Source organism: Cucumis sativus, chromosome 1 (assembly GCF_000004075.3).
Source record: "Cucumis sativus cultivar 9930 chromosome 1, Cucumber_9930_V3, whole genome shotgun sequence".
Classification (NCBI taxonomy): Eukaryota; Viridiplantae; Streptophyta; class Magnoliopsida; order Cucurbitales; family Cucurbitaceae; genus Cucumis; species Cucumis sativus.
The window spans coordinates 8,608,197-8,632,779 of record NC_026655.2 but is presented as its reverse complement, the minus strand read 5'-3'; the positions used below and the strand labels follow the sequence as shown (position 1 = coordinate 8,632,779).

At 29.6% G+C, this 24,583-nt stretch overlaps 3 protein-coding genes across 3 annotated transcripts; all 3 read right to left on the bottom strand.

The window, feature by feature from the left end:
- Positions 1–3,207: 3,207 nt before the first annotated feature.
- Positions 3,208–4,893, bottom strand: LOC101205122 (uncharacterized membrane protein YMR155W). Its single transcript, XM_004147264.1, has one exon. It carries the CDS (start codon positions 4,891–4,893, stop codon positions 3,208–3,210), a length of 1,686 nt encoding a protein of 561 aa, XP_004147312.1.
- Positions 4,894–6,812: 1,919 nt separating this feature from the next.
- On the bottom strand, positions 6,813–9,109 carry LOC101217765 (protein NUCLEAR FUSION DEFECTIVE 4). Its single transcript, XM_004147232.3, has one exon. The coding sequence runs from the start codon at positions 8,916–8,918 to the stop codon at positions 7,134–7,136; it is 1,785 nt and encodes a 594-aa protein (XP_004147280.1). The 5' UTR covers positions 8,919–9,109; the 3' UTR covers positions 6,813–7,133.
- A 10,478-nt stretch (positions 9,110–19,587) lies between these two features.
- On the bottom strand, positions 19,588–21,109 carry LOC101217529 (formin-3). Its single transcript, XM_004147231.3, has 2 exons — positions 20,899–21,109; positions 19,588–20,808 (listed from the first exon to the last, which is right to left on the bottom strand). The coding sequence occupies exons 1-2, from the start codon at positions 20,950–20,952 to the stop codon at positions 20,164–20,166; spliced, it is 699 nt and encodes a 232-aa protein (XP_004147279.1). The 5' UTR covers positions 20,953–21,109; the 3' UTR covers positions 19,588–20,163.
- Between the last annotated feature and the right edge of the window lie 3,474 nt (positions 21,110–24,583).

Sequence of the window (24,583 nt, the reverse complement as noted above, 5' to 3'; positions counted from 1 at the left end):
CAAAATCTGCTAATTGTGCAGAGGCTGCTTGTTTTTTAATCTATTCCATTAAACAGAATGAATTACACTAAAAAAAAAAAAAGATTCTTACAAATTACACTAATAAATGAGTGATACGTAATGTAAGAAGAAATTGGAGCAAATGGGATGGCGTAAGAAATTGGAGCAAACGCGGGGCGACGCCATAAGGGATTTGAACCAAATGTGATGATAAATCTTGATATCTTGGAATCCAAATCAAAGCTTTGTATCATTCTAAATGTGAAGAAGCTGTCAGTAGACTATCCGACCCAGCATTGCGCTTCAATCCGTATCGATTTTGGTCCAGCAATTTCCCCAATTTTTCAAGCCCCATCTTCTCCTCGTCTAACCCTTTATAGAACCGAGCCATATGTTTTATGATTTAAAGACCAATGTTAATTGACAAAATATAACTATCATATAACTCTACTTAACTTTACGTTTGGATGACCCTTTTGTTATGCTTATTTTGAAACTTAGCTATTAGACGCTTTTTAATGTTTTGCTTAGCTGAAATTTTTGTAAACTTCATCCAATTTTAAAAAAACACTTATTTTTTAGAATAGTTTTGAAAACAACGTTATTCTTATAATTTCTTATTAAACAATCCTATTTTTTAAAATATTTACGCAAAACACATTATTTTTTAAAAAAATCCTAAAAATTAATAAATCATGAAATTGAATTATAGGTACAAAATATTTTAAAAAATCAATTAAAAATTTTATACATGATAAGTTTAGGATGTACAATGGGTAAAAAAAAAAGATTAGCTAAGTCTGGGAATTCAAAACCAACACCCCAAACACAAACATTAGAAATCCTAATTACTAATTCCTACACCCCAAACACATGCATTTGTAATTTCCAAGCATCATAACTCTATCAAATAAGCCCACAGTCATTTAATTTTCAAATATTTGATTCCAAAGTTGCGCGTCAAATGACCCCTAATCGTTATTATCTTATTGTTATTTGGTGTACATTATTATCTAATTGTTGATAATTTTGATTTATCATCTCATTATTACTTAATTTAATATGATATCATTTACTATCTACTAATCTTTCTTCTTTTTTATAATTACTAAGTAGTTTATCGATAATCATCTCATTATCTTCCACCTTTTATCCATTATTAAGTAGCTTCTGATTATTATCATATTACAATATGATTACCTTCCATTTTTTTTTTAATTGCTAAAGATTTTTTCTATTACATTATGATTTTCATCTAATTACCTTACTTTATTATTTTTTTTTTTTTGTAAATTTCTATGTAGTTTCTAATTATTCTTCATTTTTTAATCTACATAACATTATCAATAATCTCATATTGCTACTATGAAAAATGACCATTGGAAGCTTAACCACAATGACAAAATTCTGAGATAGTATCACTTGATTACCTTTTGATTGTTATTTGATTAGTTCTTTTGAAATAGACATTTGATTACCATATGATTGTTACATTCTACTTTTTATTTTATTTTTTCTATTTTAGTTAGCCTTTTAAAATAATCATTTAATTTGATTGCATTCTAATTTTCATATAATTACATTCCAAATGTTACCTAATTACTTTCTGATTATCACGAATTTTTCTATTCCAATAAAGTGGATTAGAGCTCCACGTGATACCTCTCTCTTTTTCCTCATTTGTATTATGAAATAAGCAAGATCCGATTAAGAACTTCCTCCTCTGCAATCGTTGTCGCTGCTCTGCCAATATGAATAGAGTAACAGAAAAGAAATCAGAAGCTTGAAGTCTTAGAGGACTGGCAGAGAAGAGGTTCAAAGATTTCAATCTCAAGTATGCTCTTAAGTACACCAAGCGAGCCCATCACCTTGATCCAAACCTTAACGGCCCCACCGAAATGCTCACTTCCTTTCAGATTCTTTGATTTGTACATCGCCAACTCTCTAGACAATTGATACTAGATTCTTCAAGTGGAGTCATTCGCTCACACCAACATACTAAGAAAACAATACAAGAAGCTCAGTCTACTGTTGCTTCCAATCCTTATTTCGATTCCAAGGAGTTGTTCAAGCACGTAGAGAAAGTGTATCTTTTTTATCTGATAAGATTAGGAGGAAGGAAAGAGTGTAACTTTGATATCTATAAAAATAAATTATCATTTTTTATTTATCCAATATTATTAATATTTTTTACCATATTATACTAAATAGAGAGGTGATATAGACTTAATTTTATTGAAAGATTTTGATGTCTAGTGCAAATTTTCTATTATTAATTTACCTTCCACTTTTTAATATAATAGCTATTTATTATAAACAGTACACTAATGATTAATAATCAATAATAAACAGAATTATAAGGCTTCCAACCAATCTTGTAAAAAGTACCTTAATGATATTTTTTTTAATTAAGAACTAAAATGTGTTATATTTTTATACTAAAAAAACATAATTAAAACTAAGAATTGAAAAAGGAAGAAGATAAATTTTGTAGTTAATTGCATAAGAGATTATAGTTTAATTGTATTTTGAAAGATTAATTGCATTATTCCAATTCCATTAGGTTGGGGGTAGGAAAGGGGTAATTTTGGTATTTATAAAAATAAATTAACATCATCCTTTATTTGTCTAAGATTATTAATAAATTTTGTCATATTTACCATATACTAAATAGATGTGATATGACTTAATTTTATTAAAAGATTTGGCTATATTAAAAGATTTTCGTGTTTTAAATCTCTTACAATCCAATCTCCGTGATAGGGCTTAATATGATCGGTTTGCTCATTTTTTCAATTTTAAATTATTTTATTACCATTGAGTTAGACACACGTGTGAGTTGGTACTATTAGAGTTTAGAAAAACACGTGTAAAGAAAATATCAAATACGGTTTCATCCTAACTCTTTAATAAATTTCTTTTCGTTGAGTAATCCTCCAAACAATAAACGTGGTTAAACTCAATTGTCATGTGGTACAACAATCCGTGTGTTATTTTTTTCTTTGTTTTATTGTTTGGTATTCTGCTCCATAAATATTTTTTTGTGACATTGTGGATGGCTACAAATAGACGCAAGAGTATTTTTCTTAATAATGAAGGTGTCACATTTTCAAACAATCTTGCAAAAAAAAAAAACAAATGAAACATATACAAATAACCAACAAATGGTTTAAATGAAACTACAAGGTTCTAAAGAACGTCTTTCTCTTATTTGCTTCCATCATCAACTTTCTTTGTGTGTTGATCGTCCTTTAGTTTAACCCACATTTGCTCATCTCTATATCTCTTATATATATCCCCTTTATAAAACTCTCGAGTCCTATAAGCCAACACAAACGAAGCCATGGCACCAAACGTTGTCACTCCAACCAAAATTATGAAAGATTCACTGAAACAATGAGCTCCCTTGCAAGTTAAACCCTTCCCGTTCTTCACATTACCAATTCTAATTGCTTCCATATCATAAAACCTCCCTACTACATGAACATTCATTAGATAAGATCCAAATGGGACTGCCAATTGCCCACAATTGAGAAGTGTGGAGAAATGTTTTAGGCCAAAGAGATCAGAGATTAAGGTAAATAGCAATGGAGTTTGAGCTCCAAATCCAAACCCAATAATCAATGAAGCTACATACACTGATTTTGCATGAGGAAAGGCAATGAAGAGCAATCCAATGCAGGTAAGAAGCTGGCTAAGGCCAAAGAAAAGAGGACGAGGTAATTTGTGTTTGGACATAAAATATTCAGAGACAAAACCGGAGCAAACCCGACCGAAGAAATTGAAAATGGAAATCCATGAAACAAAGACGCTTACGGATTGTGGCGGATAGTCAAGTGACTCGGCGATCTGGCCAAGATTGTCAATGGCAGCAACCGATGAACCACAAGCTGAAATTGTTGCTATGAAAATAAGTGTCATATCTATGCTAAACAAAGCTTGCAAGATACTGAAATCTTCCCCTCTTTGGGGGTTAGATAAATTGTTCGACAGAGACAATGGCAAAGAAGTTTCGGGAATTTCCTCGAGTTTTTGAACAGGAATTGAAACAACTGAAGGATCTTTGGTTTGTTGGTTGAGTTTGAAGAGAAAAAACTCTTCTTTAATTGCGATTAAAAGAGGGAGAGAGATTAAGACGACAATGACAACGACTCCACCGATGTAGTTACCGTGAGAGAAGACGGTGTTTCGTTGTGTTATGGTGAGAAACAAGATGAAAATTGCTATTGTTATGGCTATGTAAAGAAAGTGGTAAAACACTTTGCGTTCATGGGGGTACTTGGGAGCTTGGATGATTCTAATTGAAAGAAAAACCAAGAAATATACAGTGGAGGGTAGCCATGAAAGAAGAAGAACAAGATGGCTAGGATCTAAGTTACCATAAATGCTATAATAGATCTGAGTAAAAATGGCTCCACCAAGGCCCACGAAGCCCTTGAGAAGGCCTAAAATAATGCCTCTTTGATCAGGAAAGTTTCTAACATTTGTGACCATAACAACGGTGTTGGGAAAGTTTTGTGCATTAGCTGAAATGTAGATGTAAAAAAACATTAGCCACAGTTCAGGCTTTGGAACATAGTCAGTAACAGAGAGCCATATCATGAAGTAGCTGAAGAAGTTTAGGGTTAAGCCTATAAGGAAAAGCAACCATGGGGGAGCAACCTCGGCAAAAAGTCCGGCAAAAACTCCAAGGTTAGAACCGAGGTCTTTAGCAAAGCCTAAGGTGTTGAGTTGAGTTTGATTGTAATTAAATTTGGTCTTCAAAAGTTTGGAGTATGTTCCAAACAAGTAAGGTGAACCGCAGCCAATCATGACAAGAAACGATGCAAATATGGTAAACCATCGTCCTTCCACAACTTGTTTCACAAACCTCCAATTTTTTCTTTCTTCCATTGTGTAGTTTTGCTATATGAATTTGGTGAAGGGAATGATATGGAGAAGATTGTTAATTAATGAGTTTCTTTTTAATTTGCTTCTTTAATAAAAGCAATTCAGTTCTACAGTTCAAGTACCAGAATTTTTAGACAACTCAACCTTCCTTGGAATTTAACGATGGAAAATGATTTTTTAAGCTAAAACAAAATGCAAACTTCCTCTCCTTAACAACTAGTTTTTTTGTTGTTTATCTTAATCCATCTCAAACCTTATGAAGATGATGCTAATTTTTAACTAATGGATTCAGTGTTTTATATTTATTGTTATTCTCTTTTGTTTTAGAATATATATTCATGGGATTTGGTTATTTTATCAAATATTCCATAGTCCTTCAATTTCAAATTTATGATATATATTTTTGTTTCTATACTTTAGTTTGTGAGCTTTTTATTTCTTTTGAAATTCAAGAATGAAGGATAAAAGTGAGAGATGGATGGTTTCATAGTTATATAGTAATTAATAATTTTTAAAATAAAGTATATTATCATTTGTTAAGTAAAAAAGTAAAAAGAACATGAAAAGTTGTATTAAAATTTCAATTTAGTGGATAAATCTATTTTCTATGGTTAAAGTTGTGTAGGGCTAAACCCTCTACCTATCACCATTGAACTAAGAAAACACATTATGATAATTAAGTCATCATTAGTTTGTTTTTTGAATTTTTAGTAAAATGAAAAGATAAAAAGGTCCTCCAAAATTATTTGAGGAGACTGTTATAATGTGGCTAACAATTATATATACATAGTATGTTGTTATTATTGTATGGTTGTACCCTAACAAAAAAAAAAAAGAAGGAGAAAGTTGATGAAGATGAGTTTTCATGATTGGCAAGAGTCAAGTCAAATTGAGAAATAAAAATTACTTCAGGATGTGTGTTTTGTTAGTGACTCCCAAAAAAAATTTTCTAAAAATGGGAGTTGATGTTATTGTTTTCGATATTTTGAAAGATGTGGTGTTTAGTAATCGATTTAGATATTTGATCATAGAGTTATGTTATTACAAACATTGTTCTTATTTTCAATCTTTTCAAATGTGTGATGTTTAGTAACGGATTTGAAATTTGATCTTATATATATATATAGTTGCCTAGTTCGTGTTATGAAATTGAGATTTTTAAATAATGTAATTTGACATGGTACATGAATTAGGTGTCCACGAATACATTTATTGGAATATGACCATAGAATAATCTCAAGAGGAAATTATATGATCATAAGCATGCAAAGTATTTTCAAAAGTAAAACACTTCCACACACAACCTAAAGCATAGGATGTTTAGAGATTTGTTAAGGATATCATTTTTGTGCTGGTTTCTACTATAGAGATTCTTCAATTTGTCAACTTAATTTTTAATTTCATTCAAATAATTTTTCAAAAGATATGATTAAAATGTTAAATCTCCCTAACTAAAACTATACAAGGTCTATTCTTTCTTGTATCTTATTAGTTTAAAAATTAAAATCAGACCTTAGTGCATACCTACCTACCCTAATTCAATGATGGGATGATTACTAAATTCACTAAAAAATAAACTGATTGTTATATAATAAAATTTAGATTATTATTACTTTGTATTATTATTATTTTTCTTAAAAAACAAAATGTTATGTGAATGGGGACTTAAGACTTTAGAAAGAAAATAAGTAGGGTTGTCTTCCATTTGTATCCCATGCCAGAGGGCTTATTCATACTAACATAGAAAATTTTTAAATTTTACTTCCAAATAGAAATTAATCCACGTGTAATTCATCTATACCCAATCTTATTTATTTTGTTTTATAATATAATTTTACCTTAAAACAAACTTCAATTTTGGAATATCCAATACTACGTTTTTGAAAGAAAAAAAAAAACAAACAAACATGGAAGATAGTATAAATAAAAAGGGAGTATTATTCCATTCATATATTCCATATGAGATATATATGTTATGATCCATAAGAGTATAAGTATAATGTATTGTGAGGTTTCTTTATTTCCCTCTATCTCAATTTCTTGTAAATTTATTAAAGTAATAGGAGAAGATAAAAGATACCACCAGAATGGAAATAATAAATATATCCAAACCATAAAAATTAACTCAAACCTACAAATTATATTTATAATTTTTAAAAAAAAAACTAAAAGGCCAACTAACTATGTTGTAAGTAATGGGCCGGCCCAATTAGGGGGGAGAGCCCAATTAGAGAATCTTTCTCTCACTTAGATTCCCGAGCAGTAACTTCTCCTCCGCCGTTGATGACCATCTCCTCTTTCTTCATTTCTTCTTCCCTGAACTTTTTGTAAATATCCCCTTTGTAAAACTCCCTCGTTCTCATCACCAATACCAACGAAACCATTGCTCCAACAAACGTAACAATCGCCGTTATTGAAAATGATTTCCTGTAACATTGCTTCCCCATACATATCAATTCCTTCACCGCCGATCTATCCAACCCCTTTTCCTTCAACTGCTTCAAAGCTTCCATATCGTACAACATTCCCGCCACCTTCACATTCAGAATGTACGATCCCAATGGGCTTGCTATTTGCCCACAATTGAATAAAGTGGAGAAATATTTCAGTCCAAAGAGTTCAGAGATTATGGCGAAAAGCAGTGGAAGCTGTGCGCCGAAGGAGAATCCGATTATTACTGAAGCTATGTAGACAGAACCCGGAACTGGGAATGCGATTAAGAGTTGGCCGACGCAAGAGAGGAGAAGAACTAATGTCATCATTAGTGGTCTTGGGAATTTGAATCTTGCGAGAAGGGATTCGGAAACGAATCCGGCGAATATTCTGCCGAAGTAATTCCAAATGCTTACTAACGAAACGAATGAGCTTACTGTTTTTAATGGGTAGCCGAGTGATTCACCGATTTGTCCTAAATTGTCAACTGCGGTTAAGCTTGTACCTAATCCACAGAATGTTGCGACGAATAGAACGAACATATCGATGCTGAGAAGTGCTTGAAGGATTGTGTAATCGTCTCCTCTGGGTGGTTTTTGACAAATGTTGGAGAAACAGGACTCTGGTGGTGGTGTTGCTAGGTTTTGTTTTTGGATCTCAGTGATTTGTTTTGATTCTTCTGTTATGATTTTGGGTTCATCGATTGGTTTTGGTTGTGGGCTTTCGATTGGAACTGAGGTAGATTTCTTTGTATTCCAGATACGAAGTTCTTCACGGATCACAACTAACAGAGGAAGAAACAGAAAAACGCAGATCACGGTAGCACTTGAAGCATAAGCTGTATGATTGAATTGAACTTTCTTCTGAACAATATTCATAATCATGATGAAAACCGCTAGCCCAATTGAGATGTAAAGGAAATGGTAAAAAACCCTCTTCTCATTCGGTTGTCTCTCTGATCTAAGCCTCCGAATGGTGAAAACAAAAACGACGGAAATCGCCGCCGGAAGCCACCCAATAAGTAGAATCAACGCCGTGGCATCGTCGGCGTAAACGGCCCTATAAATCTCCGTGAGAATAGCGCCGCTAAGCCCTGTGAAACCCTTCAAAAGACCCATCATAGCGCCGCGACTCTCGGGAAAATTCTGGATACAAGTAACCAAAGCGCCGGTATTAGCAAAATTCTGGGAATTAGCTCCAACACAAATGTAGAGACACATTTGCCAGACTTTGGGCTTGGCGATTCTGCCGCTGACGGCAAGCCAAATCATGAAGTAGCCGGTGAAGTTCAAGGCGGAGCCAAGAAGAAGAACGAACCAAGTGGGCGTAACCTCCGCCACTAAACCAGACAACACGCCGACGTTAGCACCCAGATCTTTGAAAAAGCCCATCAGATTCAAAGTAGTTTGATCATACCCAAGTGCGGATTTGATCTGTTTGGAGTAGACACCGAAGAGATAGGTAGCACCGGCGCCAGCCATGATTAAAAATGTAGCGAAGACGGTGAACCAGCGACCGGTGATGACCTGCAAAGGGAATTGGAGTGGACGGCAGGAGTGGCCGGCGTCGGATCTGGGGGGTAGTTGTGCAACCATTTTGTGGATGAGGATGGAGGAATTTTTGGTATTGAATGTTGGTTTTCGGGGAAAGAGGAAGAGAGTGTGAGAGATTAAATAGTTAGATCAGTTTTGAGTTTTTTTGTTGTGAAATATAAATCAGTATAATATGGTTTATTTCGATATTGATTGGTGGAGATTTTCCTTAACCATAGGGATTATTGTTGCCCACAATTCCAGCTAAATCCACATTGCATTTCTTTTCTTTTTCTTCTTCTTTTTTTTTGCTTTTTTGTTACTATTTTTGTTTCTTACAAAAAGAATAAAATAAAAATAAAACCCAAAGGGAAAGTAAACATGGTTAGTTTGTTATCAATTTGGATTCAAACCTTTGATTTTTCTTCAAAAAAAAAAAAAAAAAGTTCTCATTTTCATGTATTATCATTTATAAAACATAGACTTTCTTTGTTTAAGTTCATTTGCATTCTAGGATGTCATATATTATATATATACATACATAGTAGTTTGGATTAGCCTAAATTGAGTAGGGTAATCTTTGATGTAATCATTCCCTCAAAATGGATGAAATTGGAAGTTTTCTTTTGTCTAAAAATTAATAAAACTTTTGGCTAGTTTTATAATAATTATCCAACAATATATTTTTAGCTAAGCTGGAGAATTGGTGAATTTAGGCAACAAGATAGATTATTATAATAAACTATGTATTATTATAGTTTGCGTGAAATGAATCTTGTTACAATTTGATTTTATAATAGTTTGTGTTTGGATATCAAATTGTGTGAATTATTATAATATAGATTAAAATAACACGTAGTTTAATTTATAATTTGTATAACTTTTTCATACAATTATTTTGTCATACGACTAATGATGTTCAAATTTTTATTTTCTTAAATTGTTTTTCTTTATCATTACATTTATCATGAAAAGTAATCAAATTTTACCCTACACTTCTCTTAAAATAATTTGATATTTTGATTAATATTTTGAAATATAAAACTTCACAAAGTTTTGTCACTTTCACTAACTTGAAAAAAAAAAAAGCAAAAGGAAGAGAGACAATTTTGAAAAGATAACTCAATAATAATAAAAAAAATTATATTTGAAATGGTTTTTTAAAAAAATCATAAATTTATTTAATTTAAATAAAATCCTCTGCTAGGAAATTTTATTTAAAAAAAATATTTGTATACACAAATTGTATTGGTTTGTTATATATACCAAAAGTGCTTTCATTAAAACAACATTCAAGGTTAATGAATAGCACTAGAGGTTGGTTGACAAAGGTGTGGTCTGTGTTAGAAGTACCTGTGAAATCGCAGAGGCGATGGTGAGAGAAGGAGAAATGATGGTGATCAAAGATGGTGTGAAAAAATTGGTGGATGACCCTCGAAATAAATACCCCTCTAGTTGAAAAATTGTTATTTGTATAAGGAGTAGAAAGTAAATTGGTAGGAAATGGAGAGAATGATAGATATATTGAAGAAATAGGAAAGGATAAAGAGTGAGAGAGTGAGGAAAATGGGATTTTTGAGCTAAAAGTCAGAGCATTGGGTAACGGGAGAGAGATAGAGAAAGCGAAAGGCAGAAGCCAAAAAAAACTAAAAAGAACAGATAATATCCAAAAGTGAAAGGAAATGGGAAAGTTGGAAATTGAAAACCGTGGGGTTTAGGGTTGCAAAATTAAACACCAAATTGGGAAAGGAGAAAATGTTCAAATAAAATAAAATAAATAAAGTAATTAATGTGAAAGTGATTTAATTTTGTTTTTGATATTTAGAAGTGGAGTATTATTAATTGTATTGAACATGTGAAGGGAATTTGTCTTGGAGTACCACGGGTGGGTTTTTATTTACATATATTTTAAAATTTTAACATTTTTAAAAACACAATTAATTATGAAAAAAAATTAGAGAGAATGTATTTGAAATTATCACAAAATCATGGGTTGAAAGTCAAAAACATGATAAAATAAAGTACCTTTTTAAAATATTTAAATATCACAATGCAATAGAGATTCAAATAATTGTCTCCACTTATAAATACTCTTCATTTTCATCCACCATCTTAATAAATAATTTGAAATTGCTAACTGTGATTTCTCTGAATTCCGATACTATAATTTTGAAGCAAGAGATTGATAGCATCATCCCAAAATATATTTGTTTTACTACAGAAAATACTATTAATTATTTTGATTTTAGAATATGGCAAGTTGTTTTTCTAGTTCAGTTAATAAATGAGATTATACTTTTTCTAGTTTGGCAATTTGGCTTTTAAATATCCATATTATCTCTATTTTGAAATCAAATAAATAAAATTTGTGTCCATGTGTATATCATCGGTCTAGTCTATGATAGACGACATTGTTTTAAATCCTATTTTGCTTTTCTATATATAATTAAAGTATTCTTAAAAAATATATCATTATTATTATTGTTGTTTTTCTCTGATAATATGGATTTTTAACCATTTGTCTTCTTCTTTGTATTGTGCATTCTTCTTCTTCTTCAACATTTTCTTCTTCCCTTTCTTGTTGATTTATAAGTACTCGTCATCCCCCTATTCTTCCATTTTTTTTAATGTCCTTTTCTTCTTCTTCATCTTCTTCTTCCATTTTGTATGTGTCATGCATTTCTTTATCTTCTTCTTTTGTGGTTTTTTTTCTTAGTACAAAATTATAGTTACAAGAGAGAAGCAAGGGAAAGAGGTAGAGGAAGAATCTAAAAAAAATATAAAATAAATGGCGTTATAGTTATGAGTCAAAGAATGAAAAAAAAATAGAGCAAGAAGGTAGAATGAGATGAAGTGAGAGGAAGAATCTAAACAAAAAAAAACCAAAGAAAAAGTTATAGTTGTTTCGAACGAGGAACAAGAAAAATGAGCAAGAACCTAGAGCAAGTAGCAATAAACAAGAATTCATTTGAGTGTCGGGTTCTAACACTTAGTTTAGGAACGAAAAGTCTTTCTGGTAAAAAGAAGAAAAATTGGATTAGATGTGAACCAAGTTTGATGTTGTCTCATTTTTAATAATTATTATAAATATGACAGTATTTTAATTAATATATTTAATTTTATTAAATATTTCCAAATTTTAAAAACTATCCCTACCTTTCTTCTTCTGCTGCTTTCCTTTCTTTCTTCTTTCGTTTTCCTTTTTTCTCTTTCGTTTCCCTTTCTTCTTCTTCCGTATCCATATTGGAATTTCGAAAATTTTATTTTTCTTGCTCAGATTCTTCTTTTACAGTTTCCAAAATTTTCAATTTTCGGTCTTTCCTTTCTTTGCTATTTCTTGTACGGTTTTCTTCAACTTCTCCTTCTGTGTTCTACATTGATCTCACAATCATCTTCTCCTTTTTCCGTTTATGATTATGTGTTCTTGTATTATTTAGTTGATCTCGGTTGGTATTATAGTATGATTTTGTTTTTTATTGGTTGATTTTTTAGGGCTTTCTTTAATCTTGAGATGGGTTGTTTTTTAGTCTAATTTCTTTGTTCAATTTGCAATTTTTTTTTCTTCTATACATTTTATGTATTTTTTTTTCTTTGTTTGTTGTTATGTTTACGGTTTGTAAACGGATGAAAGTAAGGGTATGTACATAGTTTAAATTTTTAGTTTGATTGACATATGATATCTATCTAATTTTAGTTTGATTTTTGTCCTTGGCAACTGATTTCTATATGATATTGTTATGTAATTACTGTTAGATTACTATTTTGTGTATACTTTAATTTAAATTTTATATTTTTGCAGCATTTTTTAGTTACGGTTAAACTTTAAATAGTTATTTTCCATCATAGTCAATGGAATGATCAACAATGTTATATAGGTTACCAAACTAATGGTGTATTAGTGGAAGAAGAGATTGAATTTTAAGTCTTTTGTTAAGTTCATACAAAATGAACCTCAAATTAATTCACTTCAAATTTCTTCTGGTTGATTGTTATCCATTGTTGCTATTAGAATACTATTAGATATCACAATTATTTGATTTGATTCCTGTTTGAGTACTATTTTATTACTATGTGTTGCTATTATTTGTTGAGTAGTATTTAAGTCTATGAATTAATTATTTTCCTTTTTTAATTTTAGGTTTATCCTATTAGTCAGTTTGAACATCATATACTTGATGAAGGTAAAACCTTTTTGGTTAAGTTGAATTATAGAAGTTGCACTTGTCGTATTTAGAATTTAGAAAAAAAATCATGTAGTCATGCACTCTTGATTTAAATCCCGTATTCTTTTGTATCAAAGTATTACTTTGCTAGCACATTAGCATCAACTTATAATAGCGTTGTTCGTTCTGTTGGTAACCATAATGAACAAAGTATCGTAGCAGTGAACGATATTATATTGTCTCCAACCGTTAAACATCCACCAAGAAGACCTTGAAATTGGTGAATTGGATCCCTTTCAATTGGTGAATTGGACAAACACAAACATCAAGTGCAAGAGGTGTACCCTTGCAAAGGTATTGGTCGTAATAGAAGAACATGTAGAAATCAGCCGGTTTGAATGGTGTTGTGGAAATCATGTACAAATCAAGACAAACTATAATAAAAGACAATCACATGTCAAACATATGATAATAAGATGTTAATTACATTTCAATCACATGATTATCATCAGATATCAACGTTCAATTTTTTTTGTTTGCTAGTGTGATATCTTTTAATTCTGTTTTTAATATTGCAATAATTTAATTATTTATAGGCAGAACTTAAAATATGCATTCACCGCTCAATGTACTCTTGTAAGAACATGTACAAATCAACCTCTTTGAATGGTGTTGTGGGAATCTGTTGTTTTGGAATTCAAGACAATACCCTATTAATTAAGTTGAACAATAATACTTTTGTAGACAATTACTAAACCTGGTATATTTTTTAGGTCAATTTAATTAAAAGATAATTATATGATAATTAGATATTAATTACATGTCAATCACATTTCAATCATATAATAATCACATGTCAATTACTTTTTTTTTTCTTAATGTGTTAACTATATTAATTGAGTTGAACAATATTACTTTACAATATTATTTTTTAGGTCAATCATATAATAATCAAATGTCAATCGTATGTTAATTGTCTTTCAATATTTCAAATAAAAAATATTGCGTCAAAATTTGAAATAAGAACATAAGTGTCTTTTTCCTTTCAGACTCATTGTTAGTTTTGGGTTGGACCTTTAATTTTGTCATTTCTACTATTTATAAAACATAGTGACATGGATCCTATTTTTATAATGTTTTTTTTGCAATTCATGCAACCACCCGTAAAAAGAACCCCTATTCTTGCTGATCTAAGGTGGAGTGATGTATATGTCATTTCTTCAAAGCTATCTATTAGTTTCTTAATTAATACCTCATCTGTCAAGTGTGTTTTGAATTCATTTTCAAATGATTAACTTAGGAAAAATATTTTGAAAAAGAAAAGTAATGCATTTGACATCCATCTGAAATAGATTTTTCTTAAAAAAAAAGAGTTTAGAAAATAAATTAGTTCTTAATAAACACTTGAAATCGGGTGACCACCACCTCCATCAATGATCATTGTCCAACCAATCATTGACAACCTTCTCTAGCCACATCTCTCCAACAATCAACCTCGAAAAAATATTTAAAATGCTTTTGAAGTTTAGGTTTAAAATTAAACGTTTGAATTATAATATAACTAGAATTAAACAAATTAAACTTTATCAAAACAATATAGGGTTAACGTAAATTTAATACTATATGAACACTGTTACATCTAGGGTGACATATGTAAAAATAATGAAACGTTATCAATTTATTTTACAACGTATGTCCTAACGGGTGTACCTAAATTTATTCTAAAAATTTTATTTATTTACCAAGATGTAATTTTAGAATAAAAAACGAACCTCTAAACTGAAGAGAGAGGGAAGTACGTCGTTAATTATCACTCATTTGATTTTTTTTTTTTTTTAAGAAAACCCTCGAATATAAATAGTTGCAATGGATTGAAATATACATGTTTTATTGTGAAGCTTATTATAGAAAATCAAATAAAAATGATACTAAAATTATTGGGCAAAAATTATGAGCTTTGAAAATCAAATGTGGGCAGGAACTGATAGTCTAATTTCTGCATAAACTATTTCTTGTTGAAAATCATGAGTTTTAGGAAAATTTTCTTGCTTTTTGTTAGGGTTAGTAGATGATCTTATCAATAATTGAATGCATGGTCAAACATTGCATAAATTTTGAATTAATTAAATAACATTTTAAAGTTTAAATTGGTTTAGGGGTAAAAACTTATAATTCTCTCACAACAAAACATGAATTATAAGTGTTTTACAAATTTTGGAAAGAAAATTGGTACAACACATAGGATAAATATTTTGTTTTTTTTTTCTTCATAAATCTATTTTTGAAAAACTCTTTTTTTTTTTCTTTTTATAAATATTCAATTAGTTAAAGACATGAATACTCTATCAACCTCACATGTTCAATAATAATATATTAAAAAAAACAACACTTTTTCTTGAACAATAATTTTATACTTAATTACAAAAATGCATTAAAAGGTACGTTTTGGTTTCTAAATGTTAAGAAATAGGTTTTTCAATGCATATGGTTTCTTTAAAAAAGTTTGAAATTTTTTCTTGTGTTTTGACTAAAATTTTACCATTTTGTCCAACCTTTTTTATTCTATAATATATAAATGATCTTTTATTCAAAATTTGACATAAATTAATCTATATGATTTAAAGGGTCGGATACCAAATTTTGAATATGAGAAAGCACTAAATTTATTTGAAAAGAACAAGACAAAAAAGAAAAATCCACAATTGTATGGTGCTTATCACACACATTTTGATACTTACGTCAAAGAGCAAGAGAATGTATGTAAGTTAGAGAGCTTGATAGTAGAACTCAAGTGTTATATTCATATATTATTTGTAAAGAAGTTGACTTAGGTTGTTCTCTACTTGAGTCTTATGATAATTAAATGACATATTCAACCAATAATCAAGTCTAGTTTTATGTTTGGCTAGGTCAGTCTCACAGTCTTGACTGAGGTTGAGCTTCTTATTTGGACCATATCTTGAGCCAAAAAGACTCTTAGGCAGAACAAGCATAAACCATGGCGATAGCACTCATTCTACAACAAAACAACCTTTAATATTTAACATGTACATATTCAAAAGTATTCAATTATTTAAGCAAAATAGGAAAAGTACAATGTATTGTATATATATTTAAATTCATATACACATATATATATTGAAGGTAATATGTAATGTATGATGTGCATGGCAATGACATATGTTCAAATAATTTTTTATGTCACTTTTTGTATCTATCTATGCATGGAAACATTGTTGTCCTATCACATCATCAGTTCAACAAATTTGTATGTACTATAATTATTGCTTACACTTTATATCACCATTCCCATTTTATTCTATTAATTAGCATCTTACAAAAATGCCAAACAAACATCAAATAAAAACCTAAAAAATGAATCAATCACACATGTTTACTTCTGTATTGCTACATCTACGTGTAGCGGAGGAAAAGTATTAACAAAGAATAGAAGAAATATTTCACTCACATTATTTATGAACAATGAGAAAAATTTATAGATATATGTACATGAAAGGTTGGTTATCAAAGATAACATAAATAGAAAAAAAAAAATCAGACTTAACAATATGCTAACAATCTTTAATAAACTATATTAACTATCATGAGTTCTAATAAAAGACAATTCTATGGTACCACAAGCAAATGCATGTGTGTTTTTTTAACTATTGTTCTATAGTTTCATTTTGATATGTATTGTTGAACTAATTAAAAAGGGTTAAAATATAGGATGAATATTTTCATATCCAAATTTTCAGTAAGATCTAAAGTTGATTTGACCTAAAAAGTTTGGGATATAATTTAGTTTTATGTATTTATTGAGATTTGAAATATTTTATTTTATAAATAATTTTAATGAATTATGGGGTATTCGGGAAAATGGTTGGATTATGAATCCTTCCTAAACCATTTTCCAACATTTTTCTCATTTATAATTAATTTATTTAAGTTTAAATATATTTTTTTTCATTTATAATTTTTATACGGATGTGTTTTTGTTAATTTTAATCTTTTTATTTTCAAAAGACTTATGAATTTGGTACAATTACATTATTAAAATTTTCATTTATTTTTTTACTCTTGAATTAGATAATTTATTGTGATTACACAATTAAAATTTTAATTTAATTATCTTCAATCAACTCTACGCTAGAATTCATATCAATATATTTGTGAAATTGAAATTTTGATATCAATCTCAACTTAAATATCTAAAGAATGAAAATTCAATAAAAAAAAATGGTACAATTTTAACAAACTACAGTAAATTGATTACAACAATTACCAAACTATAAAGCTATTTGATTAAATTAAAAATTAGTGGGACGTAATTTCAACAAACCTATTATTATTTAGAGGTGGTTTTTCTATATTTTCCAAGTTTCGTAATGTTATTTTGGTTATTAAATTAGGTTAAATTAACGTAACAATATTTTTTTTGTTATACACATGGTAGGTTCATAAGTTTCTTAACCAATAATTTTTTGGAAGCTTTTTAAAACAGTTAGAATGTGAGAATTGAGATGACCAAAGTTATTCAGTACGTTCTAAATCATTGGAGTGTGGTATTAGAAATTAAATAGTGGATTTTTAGGTATAGAGGAGAAATTTATAGGGGTTGTTGTTTACTTCTTTAATTTGTAATCTTCATCACATCAGAACTTGATTGGCCCAAAGCCCCGATGTAATCCCAAGTTTGATGGCCCAATCATTAAGCCCAAATGGCCCAATCACTTCAGATCTTTCTCTCTAAAAGTCAGTATAACAACTTGCTCTTCATGTGGTAAATCACAAATAGATTGAATATCTAACAAATGAACATGCAAATAATCAAACATTGAAAAACAAAATAAAACTTAAATCTCATTGATATAATATTTTTAATTACTTTATTCATGATGTACATATAATAAACCTACTAAATTTTAAATTGTTCCTATGAACTTTTTATTATATTTTATATATTCTACTAAAATATTAAGTAAGTTTGTAGACTTTTAATCTTGTGCATCTAATGAGTCTTTTTTGGTGCATTCAAATTTCTTTAAAACAAACTAAATTATTAACCAAAATTGAATCTAATGTCTTATAATTTAGGTTAGATAAAGGGAGAGCCGAACCAAATGAACAATCAAATTCTATTCCATTTGAGTTATCGATAACACACGAAAAAGAATTGAAAGTTGAAGAAAATGTTGTAGATAAAGTTTAAAGTTGGACGTATGAGATGGATATTGTAAAAAGATAGGAAGGATTTAATAGGGGAATTAAATGAGGAAGGAAATGAATAGTTGAGAAGATAAGAGAGGGAAGCAATTGGCATAGAAAAAGGGAATTAGAAGAGAATAGGTCAATAGGTGTAGTCTCTCTTTTGAAACAAAAAGCAATAATTTCAGAAAAAGAAATTTAGTCAACATACACTCTCATCATACTCAACAAATTAATTAATAATTAATTCATTCATTAATTAACCCATTCTTCACCCACTTCTCTACCCTCTTCACTCCCTCATATTAATTAGTTTTTCCTTTTTTAAAAAATATTTATGTTGATTTAAGTTAATTACAGGAATTAATGAAATATTTGAATCTAAAAAAATTAGTTCTTAGGATAAATTTAAACATTCTAAAACATAATAATGATTCAATTGGAATCAAATTAGGAAATACTAAAATTAAACATCAATTAAAAATTAATAAAATTATCAAGGAAATAAATTGTGTTTGAAATTTGGAAGTTATTTTCTAATTTCAGACTTTCCAATAGTCTAATCATAAACTCCTAAACTAACTTATAACTATAAACGTTAGTTTTTTTTTTTTAACAAATGATTTTGATATTTTGAAAAGTAATTGTCAATGAAGCAATTGATTCAAACAAACTTTTCAAGTGCTGTATTCTAAAATACTTTAGATGCTTTTGAATTTTTTTAGTACTTTGTATTTCTTTTTAAAAAATTGAATAAAAATGTTTGCATTACAATATATAACTTTACATTGTTGGATAGTAACTAATAATGTTTCAATCCTCCAACCACCAAACCATTCTTTTGTTAGCTACAAATATGTTTCAATATCATATATACAACTAAAACACTCTAAAACATATCTTACCTAATTAATCTATAAAATCAAAATCAAAATTAACTATTTTACTAGAAACGTTTTTACTTGTTATTCATGATTGTTTGGTCCAAAGTTCATATATAGGTTCAAGTTCAACTTGTTTAAGGCTAAGTTCATACAGACTATTCTTGTATTGTAGAGGGATAAGCCATCTTCTTAATCCATGCCTTAAAACTTAAGGTATCAACATCAAATATTCATTTATTAAAATGAATTAAATCCCCAATCCTTCCAACATCCAATTCTCATTCATACTTTTCTATATTACTTACAATTGGGTAAACTATTGGTTGATATTTATTAAATGTTACAATCAACCAATTTTAAAAGGAAAAGAAAGTGAAAAATGTATTTTTACCGATAAATAATGGTTAAAATCGTAAATGAGCATCATTATTGGTAGGACATTTATAGTTATAAATGAAAAGAAAAAGGGAGAGAAAGTAAGAAAAGAGAGTTGAATTAATACAATAAAATTAAACTTGGTCTAAATCTTTTTGGTATACAAATCCATACAAAATCACACAAACAACAAAGATCCTTCTTGATATGTAGGACCATATGCTTTTCCTCCCCAACTACTCTCCCCCACACATCTTAAGACTCCTCAATCTCTCTTAATACCCCCAAACCCTAATCAAACTATCACTCTAACTTCACTATTTTTTTTATAAAAAAAAACTACTATTACAAATCCGTACATTCCACATTTACTAATACTTAAATCAATTCAACTATTCTCAGATCAGCTACGCTACATCCTATATCAATGTCGTCACATATCACACAATTTCTATGGAGAGGCCAAGAAAAAGAAAGAAAGAGAGAACCCATTTTTTGAGTTACTCCAAGCTAACTAAACTAGGGGTTTTGTTTTGGGGGGTAATATATATAGAACAAACAACTATACAAAATAAAGTCACAAAAAATGACCCATTTTGTGTTTTCTTCTTTTTTTGAGACTGATTCTAATTTAATATATAATTATGTAAGATTAATCTAAGTTGTTTTGGTTGAAAGTCAGTGAAAAACAAGCCTTTGGAATTTGGTCGCCGGTAACGTATCCGATTCCTCACACAAAGACAGAGCCCTCTTCTTGTTAACAATCCCACAATGAGTAGCCTCAGAATGAACAGGTACCAGCGGCGGCGGTGGCGGAGGATGTGGAATTGCAACCGGCGGCAAGTGGAAAGATTCAAGCGGCGGCGGAGGATGTCTCCACTGAGGAAGCGGTCCAGCGAGAAGCAGAGTTTGAAGAAGCGGACCGGCTTTCATGACAGCTTGTAAGAGCTTACCCTTTTCCGGCAATGGCTTATCAGAGATCCAATCGGAGATATCCGGCGGTGGGGGGACTGGAGATGAGACAGATACGATGCTCTCGTCGCAATCGGAGGAAGAGAAAGCATTTTGTGAGTCAAATGCTTTGGTGGGGTCGTCATCAATGGTGGAAATTGGAGCAGAATGTTGATTGAAGAAGAGTTTGTGAAGAAGAAGATTCTCACATTTTTTATTAGCTTCATCTCTCTCTTTAATGGCTTGATTCAAGAGATTCTTGAGATGAAAAACTTGATCATCTCTTCTCTTAAGCTCTTCTTGAACAGCAATTCTAGTTTGTTCAAGCTCTAGAGTTGTGCATAAAAGTGAATGGCGTAACTCATCAATGTTCTGTTAAAACCAAAAGCACAAAAATGAAAACGAAAACGAAAACGGAAATGGAAATGAAAAACCGAAATTGAAAACAGAGGAGAAACTCACATTGGCTTGCAAGAAATAGGCCCAAGTGAAAACAGGGGAGCGATGGTTATCCATGGAGTTAGAGAGAAAAAAGGGGGAGGGGGAAATTGGGATTAAGAAGTTGGGAATGGTAAGGTTTTTATAAAAGGAAAGGAAAAAGGAGAAGTTTTTAGGGTTGGGAGATGTGGTTAAATTATCACTTGAAAAAAAGAGAAAGAAAGTGGGGTTGAGAATAAATAGAGGAATAAGAAGATTTGAGCGAGAAAAGCGGGATGTTAATATATATGTATGTATGCATCAAAACCTAATCACACTCAACCTACTTTCTCTATTCTATACAATATCTATCTACCCCTACTACTACTACTACTCCTTATACTACTTTTAACATTATTATCACTCTTCACTATTCCTTTTCCACTACCTCCATCGGATTAACAAAATCTAAGTCTGCCTTCAAACTTTTCTCTGTACTGCAATATAACATACAAGATTTCTCCTTCTCTTGTATGCGTTACACATTGCACCAACTAACCTAGTTGCCTTAGTTGGATGTGAGAATGAAGAGATGAGTGTCATAAGTAGGAGTGATAAGTATAACCAAAATGTTATATATATACATACATCCTTCCTTTTAAAATTTGGGTCAAACTACTTTTCATCTCGGAAATTGGGTCATGATCTATATATGAAAATACCTAACCTACCTTCTTTTCAAGTATTTTTTTAGGGAAAAAGAAACAATTTTGTTTCGTAGTTTATGGAATATGGAGAACTAGAGGTGGGTCATTGAATCCCACTTTTCTTTGTATTTGTAATGGTTGGTAGTTTGTAAATTTGGACTTTCATATCTTAGCTATTGTTTGTATTTGTATGTAACGTGTTGATTAATAATTCAAAGTTTGTTTAAGGGAGAGAAAAATTAGTGATTTTTTTTATAGAATGGAAGTAGTATTTTTAAAAATCATATGGTAACATGTGGTTTAATTTGAAATTTTAATTCTTAATTTCGTTTTTAGATGATTTATTCTGAGTTTTAACTGGAAAACAACTAATCTAAAAATCTTAATTTGAATTTTAAAGATATTTCTAGAATAGAGATAAAACAAATTAAAAAAATATATTGCAATATGTTTAGTTTACCAATTTGATATTTAAAGATAAAATCAATCGGATTGAGAAAATATTCAATGTTTATTAGATGGATTGAGATAGCGAGACATCTATCACTAACAATCATATATGTCTATTAGTTACTAATAGACATACATTTTTTATATTTGTAAATAATTTATGGATAAGTTTTAATTGACAATGATATATATCTATTAGTTCTAACGGTATTAATAGGTATACATTTTTCTATATTTGTAAATAATTTGGTTCGTTAAATGTTTTTTAGGTAGTTTCTTTGTCAATTGCGTACAATCCTCGTTGTTTATTGTATGGGCAAGTTGTTTCTTGTTGTTGCATTTTGTGTTAGGCTATAAATTATAGAAACAAAATGTAGTTGAATGAGACAGAAAGTAGGTTACATAATCCACTATATCGAGATATAAGGTGCAAGTGGTGATGATCAACAATGAACTTTAGTGTAGGCCTAGGAGGAACTCAAGTCCCCATCAACTTTATGCTCGTTAGATATATGTATATATATTACCAATCTTATATCAATATCGTTAATTATGACCTAGTGTTAAATTAGTCTTCCAATCCATTTTAGACTGAAATTTACTCCCACTTTTTACATTGTTTAGAATATTTACAAAATTTTTGGACCCGTCACTAACGATGATCAACCTAGAGTATATGCAGGAGCTCCCAACGAGCATTCCAGACGAACCTGACAACACTCAAGAAAAATCAGGTTGGTCGATCCTCCACTCATTTAACCATTTGACCATAGGAGTAGATCATGAGATCACTTTTACAACCTTCTCCTTTATGTCTGTATGTTTGTAGTAAGGTACGATGGTTCATTTGATAAATGTTTGTTACTATCTACTACTAATAAACAATTTACTTTTAACGCCATTATGGTATTTAAAACGATTGTGAAGAATAATTATTGATTTATTAAAAATATGATATGTTTCCATTACCACACCGTTATAAACTCATTAAACTAAATGAACCTTTTAATGCGTGAAACATGGAGTTAAAAGATACAAATTTTAGTGCATTCAAGAAAGGATTTCATGGTTTTAAAAACTAATTTAGGGTGTCTTCCTATACAATATTCTAGAAATCAAAATAATGAGAAAAAGAAAAACAAGAATTGGGAGTAAAAAGTAGTTGTGAAAGCTAAACCTTAAAAATTACATTAACTACCTCTATTTCTTCATAAAGCAAAAGTTTTGATATGGACTAATCAAAACTTTATTTCTTTAGCTTATGTTAGCCATTCAATTTAATTAACTTCCTATTCCTTCAAACCATACAATTTTAGTCCTTATCTTTGATTTAATTTTTATGTATTCATATTTTAACAGATTTATTTAGTAAAAAGATATAATGAGCAACAAAAATTATTAAAAATTAAAAGAAAAAATGAACTAAAATGAAATAAGTTTTAAAGTAAGATACTAAAGTTGTACGGAAATGAACGAAATCTTGAATTTTGTTTATATGTTACTCTAAATAATAATATTATTGCATCTTTCTCTTTAATTCTCTAAAGCAAAATGTATTGAGATTAGTCCTCACATTCAGACAGCACACTTTGTTAATTCCTAATTAATGTCTCTTAACTTTACAACATATGACTTTCAACCTAATGATTTCTTCTTCTTCTTATTTTCATTTTTTTTAAAACTAATTTCATCTTGATGATAATTGTGTGTATGTTTATATTATTCTAATCATATGATGTGACATACCACTTCACTTATTTTTCTTATTTATTTATTATTGTATACATATATTCTAAGTAGAATTCAAAAATTGGCGTTGGGAATATGTAATAATATTAACCCCAAATTTTTTAAAAAGGGTGAAAGATATTGTCAGATTCAGATTGATAAATAACTTTGGATATATGATTCGTTTTTATGTGACAAAATCCAAACACATTATTGCACTTCCAAAAAGTTACCACAACCTTGTTTATATTTTCTTTTATGTTTTTCATTTCTTTTAGCCAAATCAAACTAACACCTATATATATATAATTGTGTTTGAGAATACGATTAAACTCTCACCTAAATTAAATAAAATGATAATTGAGAGTTTATAAGGGAGGATAACTATTTATAATGTAACTTTAGATAAAATTAAAAGTAAAGTCATGAGAGCTTATGTCTAAAGTAGATAGCACCATTTCATTGTTAGAGATGTTTAAAAAATGGTTTAAAATTTTATAAGTTTCATTCATACACACGAGTTTGAGGACTTCAATTTGTGGGGTTTTTTCTTTATTAATTCGAATTTGAAATTTCCATCTAAAGTGTTTTGTTTTAATTTCTCAATTATGTACATGATATAATAGTGGGAAAGTGCTTGGCATAATTTTGGATTTTTTCTTGGATTATTTCTAATTTTCCAGAAAAATTAAATTTTGTCTTAAGATATACATATAAGATGACAAGAAGGCATTTGACATAATTGAATTAAGGATAGTAGTGGATATAAAGTTGTAAAGATACCAATTTTGAAAAAGTTCTCATAAACCTTTGGCTAACAAACTAAAAAGATGTAAAACTAAACT

Excerpts from the sequence above, each read along its gene's own strand:
- LOC101205122 (XM_004147264.1), bottom strand. The coding sequence starts at position 4,893 with ATGGAAGAAAGAAAAAATTGGAGGTTTGTGAAACAAGTTGTGGAAGGA.
- LOC101217765 (XM_004147232.3), bottom strand. The coding sequence starts at position 8,918 with ATGGTTGCACAACTACCCCCCAGATCCGACGCCGGCCACTCCTGCCGT.
- LOC101217529 (XM_004147231.3), bottom strand. The coding sequence starts at position 20,952 with ATGGATAACCATCGCTCCCCTGTTTTCACTTGGGCCTATTTCTTGCAA. Across the intron at positions 20,809-20,898 it reads CCTATTTCTTGCAAGCCAAT|AACATTGATGAGTTACGCCA; the intron begins GTGAGTTTCTCC and ends TGGTTTTAACAG.